Source organism: Equus przewalskii, unplaced genomic scaffold, assembly GCF_037783145.1.
Source record: "Equus przewalskii isolate Varuska unplaced genomic scaffold, EquPr2 contig_10401, whole genome shotgun sequence".
NCBI lineage: Eukaryota > Metazoa > Chordata > Mammalia > Perissodactyla > Equidae > Equus > Equus przewalskii.
The window spans coordinates 12,534-35,446 of NW_027226705.1; the positions used below are offsets into that span (position 1 = coordinate 12,534).

General features: G+C 37.3%; 1 protein-coding gene across 1 annotated transcript in view; it reads right to left on the reverse strand.

The window, feature by feature from the left end:
* Positions 1 to 20,835, reverse strand: part of LOC139081260 (uncharacterized) — a gene marked incomplete at its 3' end in the record, with an annotated part of 33,362 nt that extends 12,527 nt beyond the window's left edge. Inside the window, exons 1-3 of the mRNA XM_070606736.1 lie at positions 20,395 to 20,835; positions 15,960 to 16,055; positions 15,537 to 15,701 (exon numbers count right to left, since the gene is read on the reverse strand). Of these exons, the coding sequence (XP_070462837.1) occupies positions 15,537 to 15,701; positions 15,960 to 16,055; positions 20,395 to 20,835 (702 nt within the window). The remainder of the gene's footprint in view (positions 1 to 15,536; positions 15,702 to 15,959; positions 16,056 to 20,394) is intronic.
* Positions 20,836 to 22,913: the final 2,078 nt, after the last annotated feature.

A 22,913-nucleotide genomic window follows, 5' to 3' on the forward strand; every position in this document is an offset into this window, starting at 1 on the left:
GCTGTGATGTTCGGTAGGTTAAGTGTATTAAATGCATTTTTGACAATGATATTTTCAGTTTATGATGGGTTTATTGGGACATAATCTTATCATAAGTTGAGGAAGAGCTGTATTGTATAACTGAAATTTTCTTAGAGTGTAGAATTTAAATGTTCTTACCAAAAAAAATTAAGATAAATATATGAGATGAATGTGTTAATTAACTAGATGGAGGGAACCCTTTCACAATGTATATATATATATATATCAAATTACCGTGATGTACACTTTAATTATCTTACAATTTTATACCTTAATTAAAGCTTAAATTAAAAAAATTCATTTTCCAATGGTTTCTTGCTCATATTCAGAGATGCAATTGATTTGTGTGTTGACTTTGTATCATCTGATCTTCTATTCATTTTAATAGTTTATAGATTCTTTTGAATTTTATATGTACACAACCATATCATCAATGAATAATGATGGTTTTACTCTAAAAAAAAGAATGGAGAGTAGGAAATGATTTTTAAAATTACAAGATAATTTCTCAGCTTGTAGACAAAAATTTGCTCTTTGAATAACCCCAACCAAGTTCTTACTAGAATACATGAAAACAGATCCATATCAAAATAACTCATAATGAAATTTTAGAAAGAGAGTGGAAAAGAAGAGATCCTGAAAAATTCAAGAGACAATAAAAAGCAGCTCTGGAAACTAGAAGAGTTTCCAAAATCAAGGAAAAATGTTTTCGATACAAAATTCCATACCAAGCGAAAATGTGACTAAGTGCTAGGATAGCCTAAGACATTTCAAATGTTAGGGTTTTAATATCTTACTTTCTATCTTTATTTTCTCAGGATACTACTACACAAAATGGGAAGCAAGAAACGATAGGAAAAAAACAAAAAGGGGAAATATATGAGATCCAGGCAAGAGGAGAGCCAGCACAAGAGAGAGGCAAAGGGCTGTCCACGATGAGGTGAAGGAGATCCAGGACGTCAGCCCTGCCCCAGGTGTGCAGGCAGCCAGTCCACATGCAGCAGGACTGAAAGCTGTGGGACAGGTATCTTGATAAAAGTGAACTTCATAGAATATCTGAAGTACTCAAATATATTCACTGAGATTTAAACCCTAGGGGGGAGGTTGGGAGTGATTTCATAGAGAGCAATAGAAACTAAGCAAATGATGGAACAAGACATTTATTAACTCCAGGGAAAACAGAAACTCAATTCAAGAAAGGAAAAATAGTTGTAATCTGCTAAATGCTCCATTGTGAATAGCATTTACAGGGTCATAATAATGTAAACACTGACCATTTAGCTAACTAAAATTATAAGACAACTATATTGGGAGGATAGAGGTGTGTGAAAAAGAGCTAAACCACTAAGGCTGATACATAAAACTGTAAACGAAGGAGCACAAGAAGCATGATATTTAGAGGCATTGAAGTCACAATAAGAGAATCAGCCGAAGGAAGTAAAACGGGTTGCCTCTGGGTTTCAGGAAATGGGACAGCATGGAAGACTGGAGACATCTGTCTTCAAAACAAGTCTTGTAGAAGCATTTGACCTTTTAAACTATCTGCATAAATCCACTTGATATAAATAAAAATTCAACATTTAAAAAAGACAACATAATAGGAGAAAGAATGGACCCAGGAATTGTTCTACAGCGTCACACATGTGGGGCAGCTGTTGGATAGAGACTTAGAATTGGGCGGTGTTTATTTTGGAAGAATATTGTGGTGATTTATTTTTAGTTTTGTTTGTTTTAATGGGAAGAATTACAGCATGTTTATATACAGCTTTGAATGAACCAGACGACAGTGGAAAATTGATGGTGCAGGGGAGGAGAGGGGCCTGATCCTGTGCCCAGGCATAGGGGTGGCCTTAGACAGGAGCAGGACCATCTATCACGGCTGCTGTGAAGGCAGAGGATACAGGTACAGATGCGGGGTTTGGTGGGATGATGATGCAGTTCTCACCTGAGTTCTTGGTTTTTCCTGTGTGAAAAAGAAATAAGCTCATCACCTAAGAGTGGGGAGGATTTGGAGGAGTGGGAGGAGCGAGAAGAAAGTGAGAAATAGCCCTGTCAGCAGGTGTGAGAGTAAACTGCCTCAGGACAGTGTTGGAGACCACTAAGGCCTGTGCTTAACCTAGAGAGCAAGAGTTTCAGCACAGGGGCAGCAGCATGTGGACAAAATGTACTAGAAAGAAATGCGACAAAATATCTGCATGTGAGGTTTATGGGTTATTTTTACTTCATCATTTATTATTTTCAGAATTTTAAAATTTTTCCATGGTGAATATATATTCCATTATAATAAGAAAAAAAACCCCACTATGTTTAAAATTTTAAAAGGAAAGGCAGATGGGTAGGAACTATCAGAGCTCAGGGCTCAGAGCTGGAATTCCTGGTCCTCTGTGTCTGGGCTCTGGGCAATGAGCTCACAGAGCCTTTTCTCCATCTCTCAGGACACTGTTCTCTGTGGAGACCAAGCAGGATCTTTCCCTTCTTTTTGGGGTGTGGTAGTTTTTCACCATCTAGTCACCTCTTTAGTAAGATGGTTTTGTCTTTTATATGGCATTTTTAAGTGTTATCAGAGGGAGGATTTGTCCATGTAATCTTGCCCACCTTGTCCAGAAATGGAAATTCTATGGCAAAATAGTTCAATGAAATGATAATTGATCCCCGGGCAGTAGAGGATCAGAATCAGAGTCTTTTCTTTTTAATGATTTTTAAAAATTTTGATAAAATTTACTGTGCTAACCATTTTCAAGTGTATGGTTCAGTGGCATTAAGTACCTGCACATTGTTGTGCAACCATCACCACCATTCACCTACAGAACGTTTTTCATCTTGCAAAATTAAAAATCTGTACCCAATAAACAAGAACTCCCCATTCCCTTCTCCCCTCAGCCCTTGGCAATCATGATTCTACTTTCTGTCTTGATGAATTTGACTACACTGAGTGCCTCATATGACTGGAATCTACAGTACTTGGCTTTTTGCGACTAGCTTATTTCACTTAGTGTAACGTCTTCAAGGTTCATCTATGTTGTAGCATGTATCAGAATTTTCTTCCTTTTTAAGGGTGAGTAATATTCATTGTATATTCAGTCTATGCCACGTTTTGTTTATCCATTCATTTGTTGGACACTTGGATGGCTTCTACTCTTTAGTTATTGTGATTAATAAACATGAGGATTTTTGCATCTATATTTATCAGGGATATTGGTCTGTAGTTTTCTTTCCTTGTCTTATCTTTGTCTGGCTTTGATATCAGGATAATACTAGCCTCATGGATGAGTTTGGAAGTGTTCTTTCCTCTCAGATTTTTTTTACAAGAGCTTGAGGAAGACTGGTGCTAATTCTTCTTTAAATATAAAATGGCATTCACAGTGAAACCACGTGGTCCTAGGCTTTTCTTGTTGGGAGGTTTTGGAATACTGACTGAATCTCCTTACTAGTTATAGGTCTGTTCGGATTTCCTATTTCCTCATGATTCAATCTTGGTAGGTTTTATGTTTCCAGGAATTTATTCATTCCATCCATTTCATCTAGGTTATCTAATTTATTGGTGTACAATTGTTCATAGTATTCTCTTATAATCTTTTTTGTCTTTATAATATCAGTTGTAATGTTTCCTCTTTCATTTCTGATTTTAGTTTAGTCATCTCTCTATTTTTCTTGGTTAGTTTAGCTTAAGATTTATCAATTTTGTTAATCTTTTCAAAGAATCAACTTTTGGTTTCACTCATTTTCCCTATCATCTTTCTTTTCTCTATTTTATTTATCTCATCTCTAATCTTTATTATTTCTTTTCCTTCTGCTAACTTTAGGTTTAGCTTGTTCTTCTTTTTCTAATACCTTAAATTGTAAAGTTAGGTTGCTGATTTGAGATTCTTCTTTTTTATTTCATTTTTAATTGTGGTAAGAAACACGCAATATTAAATTTACCATAGTAAACATTTTAAGTGTACGGTTCAGTAGTGTTCAGTAGTATATTTATATGGTTGTGCAACAGATCTCTAGAACTTTTTCATCTTGCAAAGCTTAAACTCTATACCCATTAAACACTAATTTCCTTTCCCTCATTCCTTTGTAAGGCTAAATAATACTCCATTGTATGTATATACCATATTTTATTTATCCATTTGTATGTTGGTAAACACTTGGTTGCTTCCCAAGTGAAGCAAGAAATAGCTACTGTGAATAATGATATTATGGCTATTGTGAATAATGCTATGAATGTAGATATACAAATATCCCTTCAAGATCCTGATTTCAAATCATTTGGATAAATACCCAGAAGTGGGATTGCTGGATCATATCATATTTCTATTTTTATTTTTTTAGGAACCTCCATACTGTTTTCCATAGCAGCTGCATCATTTCACATTTCTGCTAACAGTGTAAAAAGATTCCAATTTCTCCACATCCTTGCCAACACTTGTTAGCTTTTGTGTTTTTGATAATAGCCATCCTAGCAGGTGTGAGGTGATATCTCATTATGGTTTTGCTTTCCATTTTCCTAATGATTAGTGATGCAGAGTAATTTTTCATGTGTGTGTGAGCCATTTCTATATCTTCTTTGGAGAAATATTTATTCAAGTCTTTTGCCCATTTTTGATGTTGCTATGTTGTAGGAGGTCTTTATATATTCTGACTATCAATCCTTTATCAGATAATATGATTTGCAAATACTTTCTCCCATTCCGTAGGTTGCCTTTACACACTGTTGACAGTGTCCTTTGATGCACAGAAGTTTTAAAATTTGATGTACTCCATTTTATCATTTTTTTCATTTTATTGTCTGTGTTTTTGGTGTCATATCCATGAAATTGCTACCAAATCCAATATCATGAATATTTCCCTTATATTTTTCTTATAAGAGTTTTATAGTTTTAGCTCTTACATTTTGAGTTAATTTTTATGCATAGTGTAAGGTAGCACTACAAATTCATTCTTTTGTATGTTGATATCCAGTTTTCCCATTACCATTTGTTGAAAAGACTGTCCTTTCCCCATTGAATGGTCTTGGCACCCTTGTCAAAAATCATTTGGCTATGTATTCAAGAGTTATTTCTGGGCTCCCCATTCTGTTCCATCAGTCTATATGTCTGTCTGCTAGTTCCACAGTGGTTTGGTTTCTGTAGCTTTGTAATAAGTTTTGAAGTCAGGAAGTGTGAGACCTCCAATTTTGTCCTTCTTTTTCAAAACTGTTTTTGGCTTTTCTGGGTTCCTTAAGATTCCATATGAATTTGAGCATGGATTCTTCTCCTTCTGCAAAAAGCACTGTTGGGATTTTGATAGGGATTGCGTTAAATATGTAGATTGCTTTGGGTAGTATTGACATCTTAACAATATTAAGTCTTCCAATCCATGAACACAGGATGTCTTTCCATTTACTTGTATCATTAATTTCCTTCAGCAATGTTTCCTGGTTTTCAGTGTACAAGTTTTTTGCCTCCATGGTTGTTTATTACTAAGTATTGTATTGTTTTTGATGATATTGTAAATGGAACTGTTTTCTTAATTTCATTTTCAGATTGTTCATTTTTAGTGTATAGAAACATAACTGATTTTTGTGTGATTTTGTATTCTGCTACTTTGCTCAATTCATTTATTAGTTCTAACACTTTTTTTGGGGGGTGGGGAACCTGTAGGGTGTTCTACATATAAGATCATGTCATCTGTGAACAGAAATAATTTTACTTCTTCCTTTCCAATTTGGCTGCCTTTTGTTTCTTTTTCTTGTCTAATTGCTCTGGCTAGGACTTCCAATACTATGTTAAACAGAAATGGTGAAAGTGGGCATCCTTGTCTTGTTTCTGATTTTAAAGGAAAAGCTTTAAGTCTCTAACCATTGAGTATGATATTTGCTATGAGATTTTCATATATGGCCTTTATTTTGTTGAAGTTCTTTTCTTCTATTTCGAGTTAGCTAAGTGTTTTTATCATGAAAGGGGGTTGAATTTTGTGAAATGGATTTTAAACATCAATTGATATAATCATATGGGGTTTTTTTCTGTCATTTCTTTAATGTGATGTATTACATAGATTGATTTTTTATGTTGAACCCTTCCTGGAGGAATTCCATTCCATTGCAGGAATAGATCAAGCTTGATCATGATGCATAATCTTTTAAATGTGCCGTTGAATTCTGTTTGCTAGTATTTTGTTGAGAATTTCTGCATCAGTATTCATTAGGAATATCGTTTGTAGTTTTCTTTTCTGGTAGTGTCTTTATCTGGCTTTGATCAAGGTAATTCTGGCCTCATAGAATGAGTTTGGAAGTGTTCTTTCCCCGTTTTTTTGCAAGAATTTGAGGAGGATTAGTGCTAATTCTTTAAATATTTTACAGAATTCACCAGTCAAGCCATCTGGTCTTAGGCTTTTCTTTGTTGGGAGGTTATAGATTGCTAATTGAACCTCCTTATAAGTTATAGATCTGTTCAGATTTTCTATTTCTTCATCATTAAGTCCTAGTGGTATGTGTGCTTCTGGGAATTTATCCATTTCATTGAGGCCCATTTGTTGGACCACAATTGTTCATAGAGTTCTCTTATAATCCTTTTTATGTGTGTAAAATCAATTATAATGTCTCCTCTTTCTTTCCTGATTTTAGTTATGGGGAGCTTCTCTCATCTTTTCTTAGTCAATGTAGCTAAAAGTTTGTCAATTTTGTTGATCATCATTTCAAAGAACCTACTTTGGTTTCATTGATTTTCTCTATTGTTTTTCTATTTCCTATTTTATTTATTTCTGCCCTAATCTTTATTATTTCCTTTCTGCTACTAGCTTTGGGTTTCGTTTTTTCCTCAAGTTGTAAAGCAGGTTGTTGACTTAAGGTCTTTCTTCTTTTTTAATGTGCGCATTTACAGTTATAAATTTGCCTCTTAGGACTACTTTTATGGCATCCCACAAGTTTGGGTATGTTGTGTTTTCATTATCCAAAGCATTATGCACATTTTTAAATAGAATACAGAAAAGAATCATATTCTTAATCATTAAATGGTTTCAACAAGTCCAGAAAGTTACCTGCTTCAATGAGTTTGATAGAAAATATAATGGTTCAACATTTTAGTGTGACAGGTAGAAATCATAACAAAAATATCTACATGAAATTTTATTACTGTCACGCTAACAATGAAAATTCTCTTCATGATAATCATGTTAGAGTTTGTATTTTTATTTGCACATCTGTTACAACTTTGATAGCAAAGGACAAATTCTACTGTCTTCTTTTCAAAGAGAAATACACAGACCAATTTTTCTGCAGGAAACTTGTACAAACCAATATAAGATCTAAGTTTTTCACAACATTTATAAAACAGGAACAAAATGGCCTTTTCGTTTATTTTTTGAAGACTGGAATGTTGACACTTTTGAAATAGGCAACAGTTCTTCATTCCTGTGGCTCAGGTCTGCTGCTAACTATGGGTCTAGCATCAGACATAACTTCTTTTTTAGGCTTCTTTTTTCTGCTCATGTTTTTCTATTTATCTGTCTAATAAGTATCCTATTAGCATTAATCTTTGACTTTAAAAAGTATTCTAAAGAGAAACAGTTTCACCATTGTCTTGTTAAATTCTGACCCTGTTCTTTCATAAGTACTTACTCATATTTCAGTTCACATTTATTTATAACCAAAATCATTGGAACATCCTCTACATCCTTAACTCATAAAATCTATTCCCTTGGGTCCTTTAAGTCGTTAAAAATGGACTGATGTGTAATAGAACAAGCAAGTTAAAGTCCTGGGCGACTCATCATATAGAAAAAATCTGGTTGCAAATTGCTTTTTCCCTGCTATATTGAGGATTTGAACATACAGCCTTGGTAATCTACTTCTACAGTCCTGCATCACTTAAAGACAGGGATACATTCTAAGAAATGCATCATTAGGCGACTTTCTCATTATGCAAACATCACACATAGAGCATGCTTACACAAACCCAGACAGTATAGCTTACTACACACCTAGGCTATGTGATACAGCCTATCGCTCCTAGGCCACAAACCTGTACAGCATGTTACTGTGCTGAATACTGTAGGCAATTGTAACACAATGGTATTTGTATATTTAAACACATCCAAACATAGAAAATGTACAGTAAAAATATGGTACAAAAGATAAAAAATGGTACACTTGTATAGGGCGCTTACTATCAATAGAGCTTGCAGGACTGGACGTTGCTCTGGGTGAGTCATTGAGTGAGTGCTGAGTGAATATGAAGTCCTAGGACATTCCTGTACGTCAGTGTAGACTTTATAAACACTAGACACTTAGGCTACACTAAATTTATTTTAAAATTATTTTTCTCTAATAATAAATTAACATTAGCTTCCGTAACATTTTTACTTTATAAACTTTTTTATTTTTTTAACTTTGACTCTTTTGTAATAATACTTAGCTTAAAACACATACTGTACAGCTGTACAAAAATATTTTCTTTCTCTATATCCTTATTCTATAAGTTTTTTCTACTTAAAATTTTTTTTTCAGTCTTTGAAACTTTTTGTTGAAAACTAAGACACAGACACACACATTAGCCTAGGCCCACACAAGGTCAGGATCATCAATATCACTCTCTTCCGTCTATACATCTTGCCCCACTGGAAGGTCCTCAGGGGCAATAACACACATGGAGCTGTCATCTCCTGTGATAACAATGCCTTCTTCTGGAATCCTGAAGGACCTGCCTGAAGCTCCTTTTGAGGAGGTGTCACTCTTTTCAGAAATATGTCCATGGTGGTTTGCTTCGTTTGTTTCTTTTTACATCACAGATTTGCTTATTAGCAGATAATGTACCATCTTTTAACAAAATCCTTTGATATTGGGGTCCATGTTTTCAAATTTTTTAGGGAGCTTGTTGAGGTGTTCACAACTTTCTGCTAAACCCTTCACCATGAATTTTTTTGGAGGTTCTTCTTTTTCTTTTCCTGCAGTTTCCTTTTCTCATTTGTTTACACTGGCATCACCATGTGAGTAAAGCACTACAACATTACGAGGGCTTTGACATCACTAGGTGATAGGAATTTTTCAGCTCCATTGTAATTTATGGGGCCACTGTTGTATATGTGGTCCATTGTTGACTTAAACGTTGTTATGCAGCACATGATTGGACTTGCTTGTATTGATTGATGTAGATAAAGGATATAGGAACCTTATATTGTTTGGTCATATTTTTCAACAAAACATTCTTATATAACTGAACTACCAGAGCATATTTTCCCACATTTCTTGAACCCAGGAGTTTAAGCATGGGAAGTTCCTTTTAGGCAACTAGTATCTGCTCCCATGTCTTGAGAATGATGAGACCACCTCTTACTGAAGAAGCTGAAAACACACTTTCCCAATCTCCCTTGTGCTGAGGCACAGACGGGCACCCTAAACTCTGGCAATCAGGTGCACTTATGCCAGATTTTGATTTAGGAGTTAATTACATGAGAAATAGGGCCTATTCTATCCACTAATTTCCTGAGAGCACTCTTTCTTCAATTCTTCCTTCTCATTTCTAAATCCAGGAGAACTATATCCATCAGTGATGCCTGTGACCCCACCAAGATAGCTACTGACAAACCTCTGGTTCCACCCCCGTATTCACTGTTTCTTCTTCCTCCTCTGCTCTCCATCATATTGTATCCACTACCCACTAGCTTGTACTAATGCACTAATGTACTAACGATATGTTCTGTTTACATATTGACAATCTCAACAATTCTCTCAAGCTCTGATGACTCCTCCACCTCTTCCTCCCTCTTGCTGCAGCTCCCGCACTGACTCCTACTCTGATTCTTTGTGGCAACGTGGTAGTGTCTCCAGAATTTGCAAGCGGTTGGATACAGATATCCCTCCCCATTTGCACTGTACATAACCCAGTATTGTTTAATTTCTCTTCTTCCATATTTAGCCAGATTTGTTTTCCACTGCTTATAGCTAAGACTACTAATTTAACACTAAGTTAAATATCTATTTCTATCATCTCAAAACCCAGCTGACATAAAACTTACTTCAGGACCAAGTGATTTCCAAAAACTCATATACACATGAACCTCATTGGTTCTTATTCCCCAACTTCTTACTGCAAAATTTATAAGAACATAGCAGAAATAATCAAACCAATTCCCAGTCCGGGTATCTTAAATCTCAGAATATACCAAATGTTAATCAGGCATGAGTTGCATCAAAATATTTACTGTTTTCTCAGCTGCTTAGGAAGATAGCAGGAGAAATTATATGACAGGAAAGGTGCTTTAGAAATCGATATGGATGTTGTAATCAATTACTATTTTTGGCAGGGACTTCAATCCTATGACATAGTCACTCATTCTCATACCTTTGTCTCAATGGCAGATGAAGGACCAAATCAAAGGCAACAGAATAGAAAGATTACTAATAGTACACATTTTAATAAGTACTTCAAAGACATTTCAACCCTTCCCTGTAGAGAAAGCAGATCAACTATTACCATTCCCATTTTAGAGATGAAGCAGACAGGTTAAAAGACTCCAGACTTGACCATCCTCTCCAGTCATCTAAGGGCATTAGGAAACCCAGCAGGACATTCTAGGTGAGGTAGAAAGTTGGAAATGATGTAGAGGAATAAGGATAAGTGACGAAACTCAGGGCTATGCTCATGAAGTCTTCTCTCAGGGTCTCAGTATAAGCCTAGATCTCATGCAATTAAGCCACAGGAAAGGGAAAATTCTCCCAGTGAAGGAAGATGAGAATTCATAGATAAACTCTTGAGTTCTAGCATTGGCAAACATCAGCCACTGTTCCCTCCGGATACTCACTTGTCTTATACTCCAGATCGCTCATTGATCTTCCTAGAGTGAAAGAAGAAAAAGACAGTAAGTAATTCTGACACCACATCTTTCTACATCAAATTCTCTTACTGTTGGTTAACATAACTTTAAAAGGTGACAGAGTTGGGGCCAGCCGGTGGTGTAATGGTTAAGTTCGCACACTCTCCTTTGGTGGCCCAGGGTTCACCAGTTCAGCTCCTGGGCGCAGACCTACATACGGCTCAAGCCATACTGTGGCAGCATCCCACATACAAAATAGAGGAAGATTGGCACAGATGTTAGCTCAGTGGTGATCTTCCTCACACACATAAAAAAAGTGACAGAGCACCGTGAAAGCTCAAGTAAAATAGAGTAATGCAGCTGACACCGAGACTTGTCCAATGTAAAGTAGTTCATTCAAGTATTCATGTCAACATCTGCTGAACACACCTGGTACTTCAGTAAAGAGTACCTTTGGGCATATTCTCTGTTCTTTAACTAAGCCTTAAACCTCTAGTCCTAAATCACACTAATTATCTCCACTCTCAAAGAGAGCTCTTTGAAATTAATTCTCCCAGTATTTGTTTTTTAACTTTTTAAAATTTTTAATTGTGGTAAAAAACGCATAACAGGGGCTGGTCCCGTGGCCGAGTGGTTAAGTTCGTGCACTCCGCTGCAGGCGGCCCAGTGTTTCGTTGGTTTGAATCCTGGGCACGGACACGGCACTGCTCATCAAACCATGCTGAGGCAGCATCCCACATGCCACAGCTAGAAGGACCCACAACGAAGAATATACAACTATGTACTGGGGGGGCTTTGGGGAGAAAAAGGAAAAAAAAATCTTTAAAAAAAAACCAAACATAACATAAAATTTACCACCTTTATCATTTTTAAGTGTGCAGCTCAGTAGTCTTAAGTATATTTACATTGTTGTCAAGCCAATTTCCAGAACTTTTCCATCCTGCAAAATTAAAACTCTATACCTATTAAGCAACAACTTCTCATTTCCCACTCCTCCTAACCCCTGGCAACCACTGTTCTACCTTCTATTCCTACAGATTTGATTACTTTCGATGCTTCATATAAATGGACTCATACAGTATTTGGCTTTTTTGTGACTGCTTCATTTCATTTAGCATAATATCCTCAAGGTTCATCCATGTTGTAGCAGAGTTTTTTTCCTTTTTTAGGCTGAATAGTGTTTCATTGAATGTATATACCACATTTTGTCTATCCATTTATCCACTGACAGAAATTTAGCTTGCTTTTCCCTCTTGCCTGTTGTGAATGCTGCTGCTATGAACATGGGTGTGCGAATATCTCTTCAAGACCCTACTTCCAATTATTCAGGAAGTGGGATTGCTGGATCATATGGTAACTCTATTTTTAATTTTTTGAGGAAATTCCATACTGCTTTCCATAGTTCTCAATATTCTTTTACTTCACTTTTGAATATGAAATATATTTGTACTCACTCTGGGCCCTATAGACTATGACTCTACCATAGACTAGGTAACATCCTTAGACTGTCATGTAGAAAGACTCCCTGGTTTGGATTTACTTAGATTCCCTCCCCAACATCTTTGCCTGGTGTGAACAACCTGCACAAGAGCGTCACCACAAACACATGAACACACACCCCAACAACAAACCAAAAGGGCAGACAGTAAAAGGTGCATTTCCAAGTGGTCAGTTCCAACATCAGAGTCAAGGAGTAAACTATATAGAGTTCTGAAGAAAGGGCCATGATCCAAGTATTCTCTACCCACCAATATATCACTTATGAATGATGCTGAAAAAAGAAAGAAAGCCATTTTTTGTCTTGGAAGGTCTTCGGAATATGCTAATACTTCGACATCTAAAGAAATTACCTGAGAATATATACCAGACAAATTTAAATTGAAGTAAACCTTTAAATTTAAATTGTAAAAAGCTTTACATTTAAAATTAAGATATAGTTGGGCAGAGGTCTATAGGCTAAATACAAAATGAAAGAAATCTGAGGTCTTTGATTTTATTTTCAGACAGGATTGAATTCAAGGCAGAAAAATATTAAATAAGACAACAGAGGTATTTTATGTTACTAAGAATATTATAGTCCACAATTAAGATACGACTCTCCTTAAAGGTCATGCAGAAAAAAAAACCATCAAAATTTAAAAAGCAAAAACTATAAGAATACAAGAAAAACAGGCAAAAATTCATTGCTAGTAGGAATCGTTAATCGACCTTAGTCCATGACATATCAAGAAGTCAAAAAATAAGTATCAATACAAAATACCTTAATAAAAATTACTATGGAAAATGTCATGGAGATATTTCAAATCCTGTCCAAGAAATTAGAGAAGGTACCTTCTTTTCAAGTGTTTGGAACTGTCAAAAAAATTTACAACATATTACATAAAATAGCCTCATACCAAAAGGTAGAAATAACAACAACCTTGTCTGATGACAAGATTTAAAAACTATGAAACATAAAACTATTAGAAACAAGAACAGCAGCACTGACAAATATCCTCTTTCTTAAACAAATCTTATGTTAAATAGCAAATAAAATTCAAAATATCTAGAAACAATAAAAATATCATATACTAGAAATTATGGTATTCAACAAAAGCAGAGCTCACAGACAAAAAGAAGAAACCGTTAAAAATAGGAAAAAAAGGCAGGCAAGTAGAAGAGATGGAAGTAGAAATATACGAAATGAGAAATGAAAAATATTCAGATACAAAAGAAAAATTTAAGGATATTATTTTGACCAACTATGCAAATACTTTTAAAAATATGAAGGAAAATGGTGATTTTCCAGGGGAACATGGATACTAAATAGTCCAGCTGAAAACTCTCAGAATAGATTTATTAAAAAAGATAACGAAATTTTTGTTGCTTATAAGAGACATAAAAATAACACAGAATGATTGAGAGTTAAAGGATAAAAAAAAGAAATACCATACAAACACTAATCAAAAGAAAGCTGGAATAACTTAATTAATATCAAGCTAAATACTTTAGGGCAAGAAGTATTCCCCGTTCTGTATCACCCTCATTTCTTTTATAATTACTCATCTCTAATGTGTCTGTTCAGTCTCTCCAGCCAGAATCTGGTGACCTATCTCATTACCCTCCTTTCTACCCAGTGTTTGGTTCACAGTAAATGCTCAGTATAAGCCAGTAATCCTGGATGTCTCTGGAGATGAACTGTGTATTGTCAAACTACTTGCTTATTCTCTGTTCAAAGCTTCTGTGTATCATGTAGCTATGATTTTCAAAATCATCAGTATTAAGTGTCTAACACACATTTTCTCAGATCCACTGTCAGAGAAATCATTATTCCTAGGACCCATATAAGTGTTCTCTTCTTGTGGACAGGCAGAGAGCAGGAAACCATCACTTATGAGTATGGAGGGCAATCTGATGATGAAAGGGGTCTATGGAATATGGGAGAAACTGGCCAGAAGTAGCAGCTGGGTACCAGGTATGGATGGGAAGAATAAAGGAAATTGGGTTTTAGAAACAAACATGGATTCTAAATTTTCTCTAATGCTCTCCTGTAATCTCCTACCATGTCATCTCTCTCTCAGCCCATTACTATTCTAACGTAAGTTCCATGACAATAACTTTTCTAGAACTCCCTCCTCAGTTCCATGGAATACCTCTCAACCTACCCTACCAGAAGAACCTCTCTTCCCTCCAAGTAATCCCCTTGCCAGCCCTTCTCAAATTTCGGTAAATGAAGATGAGAGAAAGAGAAAACAAAAGGGACACCTAAGTGGTTAAAAAAAAAAAAAAGTAAGCAGTACTTACCTGCTTATTACGTCACTTGGGTCCTGGAAAGGAAGAGAACAGATTGTTGTGGAAATAAGGTTCCCAGGAGCCAACCCCATTCCCTGCGGTGGCTCACTGGGGAATGGGTACATAACAGGACTGTACAGAGAAGTATTCTGATGGGCCTGAACCTGTTCTCTTCTTCACTATAGTATCAGTTTATGAGGACACATTTCCCCTTGTTTTCCTCCACTTGAGCTACAGACTATCCCTTCCAAGAAAGCTTCTTTTGTCTATAAAGAATTCTATCGTCTCCCAGGTTAAGACTGAAATCTCTGCTTCCCTCGGAAGGCCTCTACTCACTTGGCCCCATCTTACCTATCTCATCTTCCCTTTAATTCTTCCTCACTTAAACTGACTCCTCCAGAAAGACAACTCCCTTCACTGTATGTACCTGTCCTATCTTCCAATCTCTCTTCTTATTCCTATTTTCCTCAGCACCTACACTCACCTTTTTATTATCACATTCGTTAAGCTTGTTATCACAATCATTTTTCTCATTCTAATTAATGCACCGTCACCAGATGGAACGTTCAGCTCCTCCTGTCTGCCAGTCTAAACCTTCCATTTTCTTCAAGGCCAACATTAAGAGCCTCTTCTTCCATGAAGCCTTCCCTGACTAAACCCTAGCCTTTCCCAGAATTGCTGTGGCTTCCAATCTGACCATAAGATTTAACCCTCGATTATTTGTTGTAATTATAAATGTACAGATCTTACTATCTCGTTGTATGGTCTGTGCATATACAGTTCCCTGCCCATTGCAATATGGGACTTCAAAACCCATTGGTTGGTTGATTAACTCATCAAAGAACTCAGTAAATAAGAATAAAACCTTGTCTCTCCTGACTCGTGGTCCAAATCTCATGCTAATGGAGGGGCCACACTGCAGCCTGGAGCAAGAGGACTCAGGTACAGTTTAGTTGGTCCCTCACCTGCAAAAGTTCAAGTGCTGGCTGTTGAGTTTTCTTCTCCAACTCAGAAATCAGGGTCCCAAGCTGGATGACCTCCTCAGAGCCCTTGGTGATGTGGCTGTTCCTCCCTTCTGTGAGCTCTTGCTCTGTTCCCTCCAGCCACTCCAGCAGGTATTGCTCCCTTCTCTCAAGAGCCGATGGCCTTGTTCAAATACTGACACTGTGTCTTCCCTGTAGTTCTGGAATTTTGTCTAAGTAAAGGCAGAAAGAGAAAGAGAATTTCTTCTGAAAGCCTGGGAAACACCAAACCATTTGTGAGATTTTCTGGGAAGGAGTGCAGAATAGGAATCCCTTCGATCACCCTCGCTCTCCCCATCCTTCAGTATCCCCCACACTCCCACCCCACACACATTTCACAGAACATTCACTTGAGACTTCTCTTACCAGCAGGGCCTGAATCTCATCTTCTCCTGTAGACTGAAAATTCTGAATCCTACTGCTATCTCCCTTCAGAATCTTCAGATGGTTTAGAATTTTACCCTATGGAAATAAAAATCTCACGATGAAGATGAAAATGCTATCCACAAAAAAATAGATGCAAAATGATTCTAGAGTGAAATCAGATAGCATTTGACCTTATGTAATATAATAATAGTCATGTGGAATAGTTTCCATTCTAGTTAATGACGAAGAAACAAAGTGAGTGCTATGTTAGCTTACAGAAGTTTCTCAGAAGTGAGATAAAACAATAATTTATTATCATTACAACTATTAATACCTAATGGTGTAGTTTTTATTTATATTTACACTCTTTCCACCAAAAATATAGACAATTTATATTGAAATTAATTACATAGAAGTAAAGAAAATCAGCACAAAAAGTGAAGGAAAGTATACATGCTAACTCCAAATTATTAAGAGAATGACTAAATTGGTGTTAAGATTCCTGTCAGCCAAGGAGAAAAGGGAAACAATGAAATGCATAATTCTTTTTTTCTGTGTGTGAGGAAGATTGGCCCTGAGCTAACATCTGTGCCATTCTTCCTCTATTTTATGTGGGATGCCACAACAGGGTGGCTTGACAAGTGATGCTAGGTCTGTGCCCAGGATCCGACCCCAAACCCTGGTTCACAGAAGTGGAGTATGCAAACTTAACCACTACACCACCGGGCCAGCCCCACATAACTCTTTAGCAGACAGGAGGAAACATACTAGTAACTCAGAGGAAATAATATTTTCCCTGAGATTAAATTCTGAAAGAAAAGTTATACAGGAGATTTTATATAGGATGCAATATTCTCAAAAATATTTTTACAATGCTTGTGTGCTGGAGAACACATAATTTGAAGTTATCAAGAGGGCTATCAATAGTGCTTGTATTCTATACTGCTGGTTGAGACTTCATCTGAATGCCTCAGAAACTAAAATGTCAAGGCAATGGCATAGAATTACTGTTATAAAAGATATGGAAACAAACCAGTTTTATCATCCAAATTCAAAGGGTAATACTTTACAATGAAGTTTCCATGCTAAAGAATTTGGACCTTCACCTTACACCTGGATGTACGGTGTTAGGATGGCTATTATTAAGAAAACAGAGACAATAAGTATTGTGAAGATGTGAAGAAAAGGGAACCCTGGTATGCTGCTAATGGGAATGTAAACTGGTGCAGCCATTATGCAAAACATTATGGATGTTTCTCAAAAACTTAAAAATAGAACTGCCATATGATCCAGCAATCCCACCTCTAGATATTTATCCAAAGGAACTGAAATCAGGATCTCAAAGAAATATCTGCACTCCTATGTTCACTGGAACGTTATTCACAATAGCCAAGATATGGAAACAACCTAAATGTCCATCAATGGATACACGGATAAATAAAATGGGGTATATAGAGACAATGGAATATTACTCAGCCTTAAAAAAGAAGGAAATCCATATATCAAAAAGATTAGAAACCATGATAAGTGGGACTTATACCAGGGACAAAGGGATGGTTCAACATCCACAAGTCAATCAACGTGATTCACTACATTAACAATATGAGAAACAAAAACCACATGATCATCTCAATAGATGCAGAGAAAGCATTCGACAAGATCCAACATCCATTTATGATAAAAACCCTCAATAAAATAGGTATAGAAGGAAAGTACCTCAACATAATAAAGGCCATATATGACAAACCCACAGCCAACATCATACTCAACGGACAAAAACTGAAACCCATCCCTCTCAGAATAGGAACAAGACAAGGGTGCCCACTTTCACCACTCTTATTCAACATAGTACTGGAGGTGTTGGCCAGACCTATTCGGCAGGAAAAAGAAATAAAAGGCATCCAAATAGGCAACGAAGAAGTAAAACTCTCGCTGTTTGCAGACGACATGATCTTATATATAGAAAACCCCAAAGAATCCATAGAAAAACTTTTAGAAACAATCAACAACTACAGCAAAGTTGCAGGGTATAAAATCAACATACATAAATCAGTAGCATTTCTATATGCTAACAATGAACTAACAGAAAAAGATCTCAAGAACTCAATCCCATTCACGATCGCAACAAAAAGAATAAAATACCTTGGGATAAATTTAACCAAGGAAGTGAAAGATCTATACAACAAAAACTACAAGACCTTCTTGAAAGAAATCGGTGACGATGTAAAGAGATGGAAAGACATTCCGTGTACATGGATTGGAAGAATAAACATAGTTAAAATGTCCATACTACCTAAAGCAATCTACAGATTCAACACTATCCCAATCAGAATTCCAATGTCACTCTTTACAGAAATTGAACAAAGAATGCAAAAATTCATATGGGGCAACAAAAGACCCTGAATTGCTAAAGCAATCCTGAGAAAGAAGAACAAAGCTGGAGGCATCACAATCCCTGACTTCAAAACATACTACAAAGCCACAGTAATCAAAACAGCATGGTACTGGTACAAAAACAGATGCACAGATCAATGGAACAGAATTGAAAGCCCAGAAATAAAACCACACATCTATGGACAGCTAATCTTCGACAAAGGAGCTGAGGGCATACAATGGAGAAAAGAAAGTCTCTTCAACAAATGGTGCTGGGAAAACTGGACAGCCACATGTAAAAGAATGAAAATCAACCATTCTTTTTCACCATTTACTAAAATAAACTCAAAATGGATCAAAGACCTAGAGATTAGGCCTGAAACAGTAAGTCTTCTAGAAGAGAATATCAGCAGCACACTCTTTGACATCAGCTTCAAAAGAATCTTTTCGGACACCATAACCCCTCACACGAGGGAAACAATAGAAATAAACAAATGGGACTTCATCAGACTAAAGAGCTTCTTGAAGGCAAATGAAAACAGGATTGAAACAAAAAAACAGCCCACTAATCGGGAAAAAATATTCACAAGTTATTTATCCGACAAAGGGTTAATCTCCATAATATACAAAGAACTCACACAACTCAACAATAAAAAATCAAATAACCCAATTACAAAATGGGCAGGGGACATGAACAGACATTTCTCCAAAGAAGATATACGGATGGCCAATAGACACATGAAAAGATGCTCATCACTAATCATCAGGGAAATGCAAATCAAAACTACACTAAGATATCACCTTACGCCTGTTAGAATGGCAAAAATATCCAAAACCAAGAGTGACAAATGTTGGAGAGGCTGTGGAGAAAAGGGAACCCTCATACACTGTTGGTGGGAATGCAAACTGGTGCAGCCACTATGGAAAACAGTATGGAGATTCCTCAAAAAGTTAAGAATAGAAATACCTTATGACCCAGCCATCCCACTACTGGGTATCTATCCTAAGAACCTGAAATCAGCAATTCCAGAAGTTCCATGCATCCCTGTCTTCATTGCAGCATTATTCACAATAGCCAAGTCATGGAACCAACCTAAGTGCCCAGTAACTGATGACTGGATAAAGAAGTTGCGGTATATATATACAATGGAATACTACTCAGCCATAAAAAAGGACAAAATCATCCCATTCACGACAACATGGATAGACCTTGAGGGTATTATGTTGAGTGAAATAAGCCAGACAGAGAAAGACGAACTCTGTATGACTCCACTCATAGGTGGTAGTTAACATATGGACAAAGAGAACTGCTCGGTGGTTGCCAGGGGAAAGGGGGGTGGGGGGAGGGCACTAGGGGTGAAGCAGTGCACCTAGAACATGACTAATAATGATGTACAACTGTAATTTCACAAGGATGTTAACTTTTATAACCTTAATTAAAAAAAATATAAAAAAAAAAGAAGGAAATCCTTCCATTTGTGACAACCTGGATGGACCTAGAGGACATTATGCTAAGTGAAATAAGCCGACACAGAAAGACAAATACTGTATACTCTCACTTAGATGTGAAATCTAAAAATAGTCAAACTCACAGAAGCAGAGAATATAATGGTTGCCAGCAGCTGGGGCGGGGGTGGGGGAGAGAAATGAGGAGGTGATTGTCAAAGGGTAAAAGGTTCAGTCATGCAACATAAATAAGTTCTGGAGATCTACTCTACAGAATAGTGCCTATAGCTAACAATGCTGTTTGTAAACTTAACATTTGCTAAGAGGATAGATCTTATACTAAGTGTTCTTATCACACACAAAATAATAATAAAGGAGGTGAGAGGAAACTTTGCTAGGTGATGCATATGTTTATGGCCTTAATGGTAGTGATGGTTTCACAGGTGTATACTTATCCCAAAACTCAGCAAACTGTATACATTAAATATGTACAGCTTTTTACATGTCAATCATACCTCAATAATGTGTTTATTGAAAAGAAGTTGGACCTTACACTGAAGGTACCATAGAACTTTTTGGCTATAATAACAGAGCTGGGGTCCAGTGGGATTCTTACCCAGTAAGGCTGTGCAGCCTTCTCCAGGAGAACAGCAGCATGGTGCCTGTGCTCCTGGGACTCCTGACCCATAAGGTACAATGTCTGCTGGCCATCCTTGCAGTAGTAATGGAACTTCTCCGAATGTTGCCTACACAGCTTCTCTGCTCTTTGCTCAGGTGGACTTTCCTCTCTCGGCTGTCTCTCCTCATCTACTTTCATCCTCCAGATGTTCTCCACTAGGCTGGCCATCTCCCACACATGGTGCATATTCTCTCTCTTGAAGGCTGTCTTACAGAGAGAACAATACAATGGCTGCCTAGCAGATTCACAGACCTTAATGATGCAACGGTAGCAGAATACAGGACCACAGTCAATGGTTACAGGGTCTCTCAAGTAGTCAAGACAGATATGGCACAGCATTCCATCCTCCAGGTTTTTCAGAGGGGAGGCAGCGACCATGATAGCCGTGCCCAAGCCCTGCAGAGAGTTCCTTCTCAAAGTGAAGAATGACTTTCTAAGTAGACGTGAAGGAAAAACAGAAATTGTGAGTTTAACCAACATCAAGATAGAATGCATGAGAAAAAGTTTTGATGTTCAGACAGTTCCCAACCTGTTTCCTCCAAATCCAAAGTTCCTTCCAGAGCACTAGTCAGAACAGATTCCAGCCTGAAAGTTAAATGGGTGTTAATTTATGTAGCTAACTCTGCTGTAAACCTTTCAAAGGGTGCTAATACCTGTAATTAAGTGGGGTATTCTAAAAGATTATGAAATGGACATATTCTTTTAAAGATAGAAACAGCCAAGGATCATGCAAGAAGAAATAGATAGCCTAAATTATCCATTAAAAGATTTAAGCGTATAGTTAAAACTTCCCACAAAGAAAGCTCCCAGCCCAAGTAACTTTACTAGTGATTTCTACTGGGCATTTAAAGAAGAAATAATGCCAATTTTATCCAAACTCTTCCATAAAGTAGAAAAAGAATCCCTACTCATCAGCAATATCCTGATACCAGAACCAGGCAAAGATATCACAAGAAAAGAACTACAGATGAATATTCCTCCTGAATATAGGTGCAAAATTCTTCAACAAAGCAATGGTAACTCAAATCCAACAAAATATAAAAAAGATAATACATCACGATCAAGTGGAGTTCATCCCAATAATGCAAGTGGGGTTCAATAATGGAAAAGTAATAATTGCAATTGATCATATTGACAAACTAATAAAGAAAAACAGTATGACCATCTCAATAGGTACAGAAATAGCCTTTCTCACAATTCAACATCTGTTCATGATAAAAGCTCATACCCAGCTAAGAATAGAAGGGAACACCCTCAAACTAATAAACGGCATCTACAAACAAGAAGAACAAACACTATAGCTAACCCCATACTTAATGATGAAAGACTGTATAATTTCCCCCCTAAAGTAAAGAAAAAGGCAAGGATGCCCACTTTTTCACTCCTTTTCAACCTCAAATTAGACATCATAGCTAGTGCAATAAGGCAAGAAAAATAAAAGGCATACAGATTGGAAATAAATGAAAGTATCTTCATTCATAGATGACATTATTGCCTACACAGAAAATGCCGAGATTGGCATCAGCATCAGAGTGGCATAAACCTTCTTTCATTTTTGCCACCCTTCCCACCCAAGTAAACAACAAAAATTCAGCATCTATCCATGAATAAAAGTGCCACTGTGGGAGTTATGGGATCCATTACCATACACCAAAGGACCCAGGAGGAGTCTTTCCCAACTGTGCTTTGGGTAACAGGCAGACAGACCTTGGTATAGGCAGTGAAACTGGCAGGAGCCTGTGAACCAGCTCCAGCCCCTCTCAGCTGTGGTCTGGGATCACCCAGAGAACAGACTTGGGCAGACACTCATGGATGAAAGGACTTTGCAGAAGTCCAGGTTGCCAGAGGAGAAGTTATAGCACTCTGATGGAGCAAAAAACATGCAGCTTGGATGCACTGAAGTGGGCAAGAGGCATAGCTTGACTGCCAGCATCACCCTTCCCCCAAGGTGACACAACTTAGGGCTAAGCTAACCAGCCAGCTGTCACTCCCATGGGGGAAAGGGAGAACAGTGAGTGAGGGCCCAGCTTCCCCAGCTATACAGGATGATGCTAAAGGAACTCATTTTTCTCCTGCAGCATCTGGAATACTAACTTGGAAGCTCCATGAGTGGAGCAGGAAGGAGATTGGGAAAGAGGCAGGTAAGAATATCAGAGGACATTAAAAGGACACGGTTTCTGCTGACTGCATTCTGGACTCTAGCAGGAAACCCACCTATGAGTCACTGGGAAGATCTCATCTGAGGATTCCCAAATTGGCCCATGGGCTCACCCAACACCTCAAGTGCCAAACCCACACTTCCTGCCACTCTGTGGCTGGCTCCCTGTGCATACTCCCAAGGGCCAAAGTGGGAACGAGCTCAGGTGCACAGAGAGCAAGTGCAGAAAACAGACCAGGGTCTGCAGGCAAGGGAGAAACCACAAACTTGAGCTGTGGCACCACCTCTAAGAAAACAA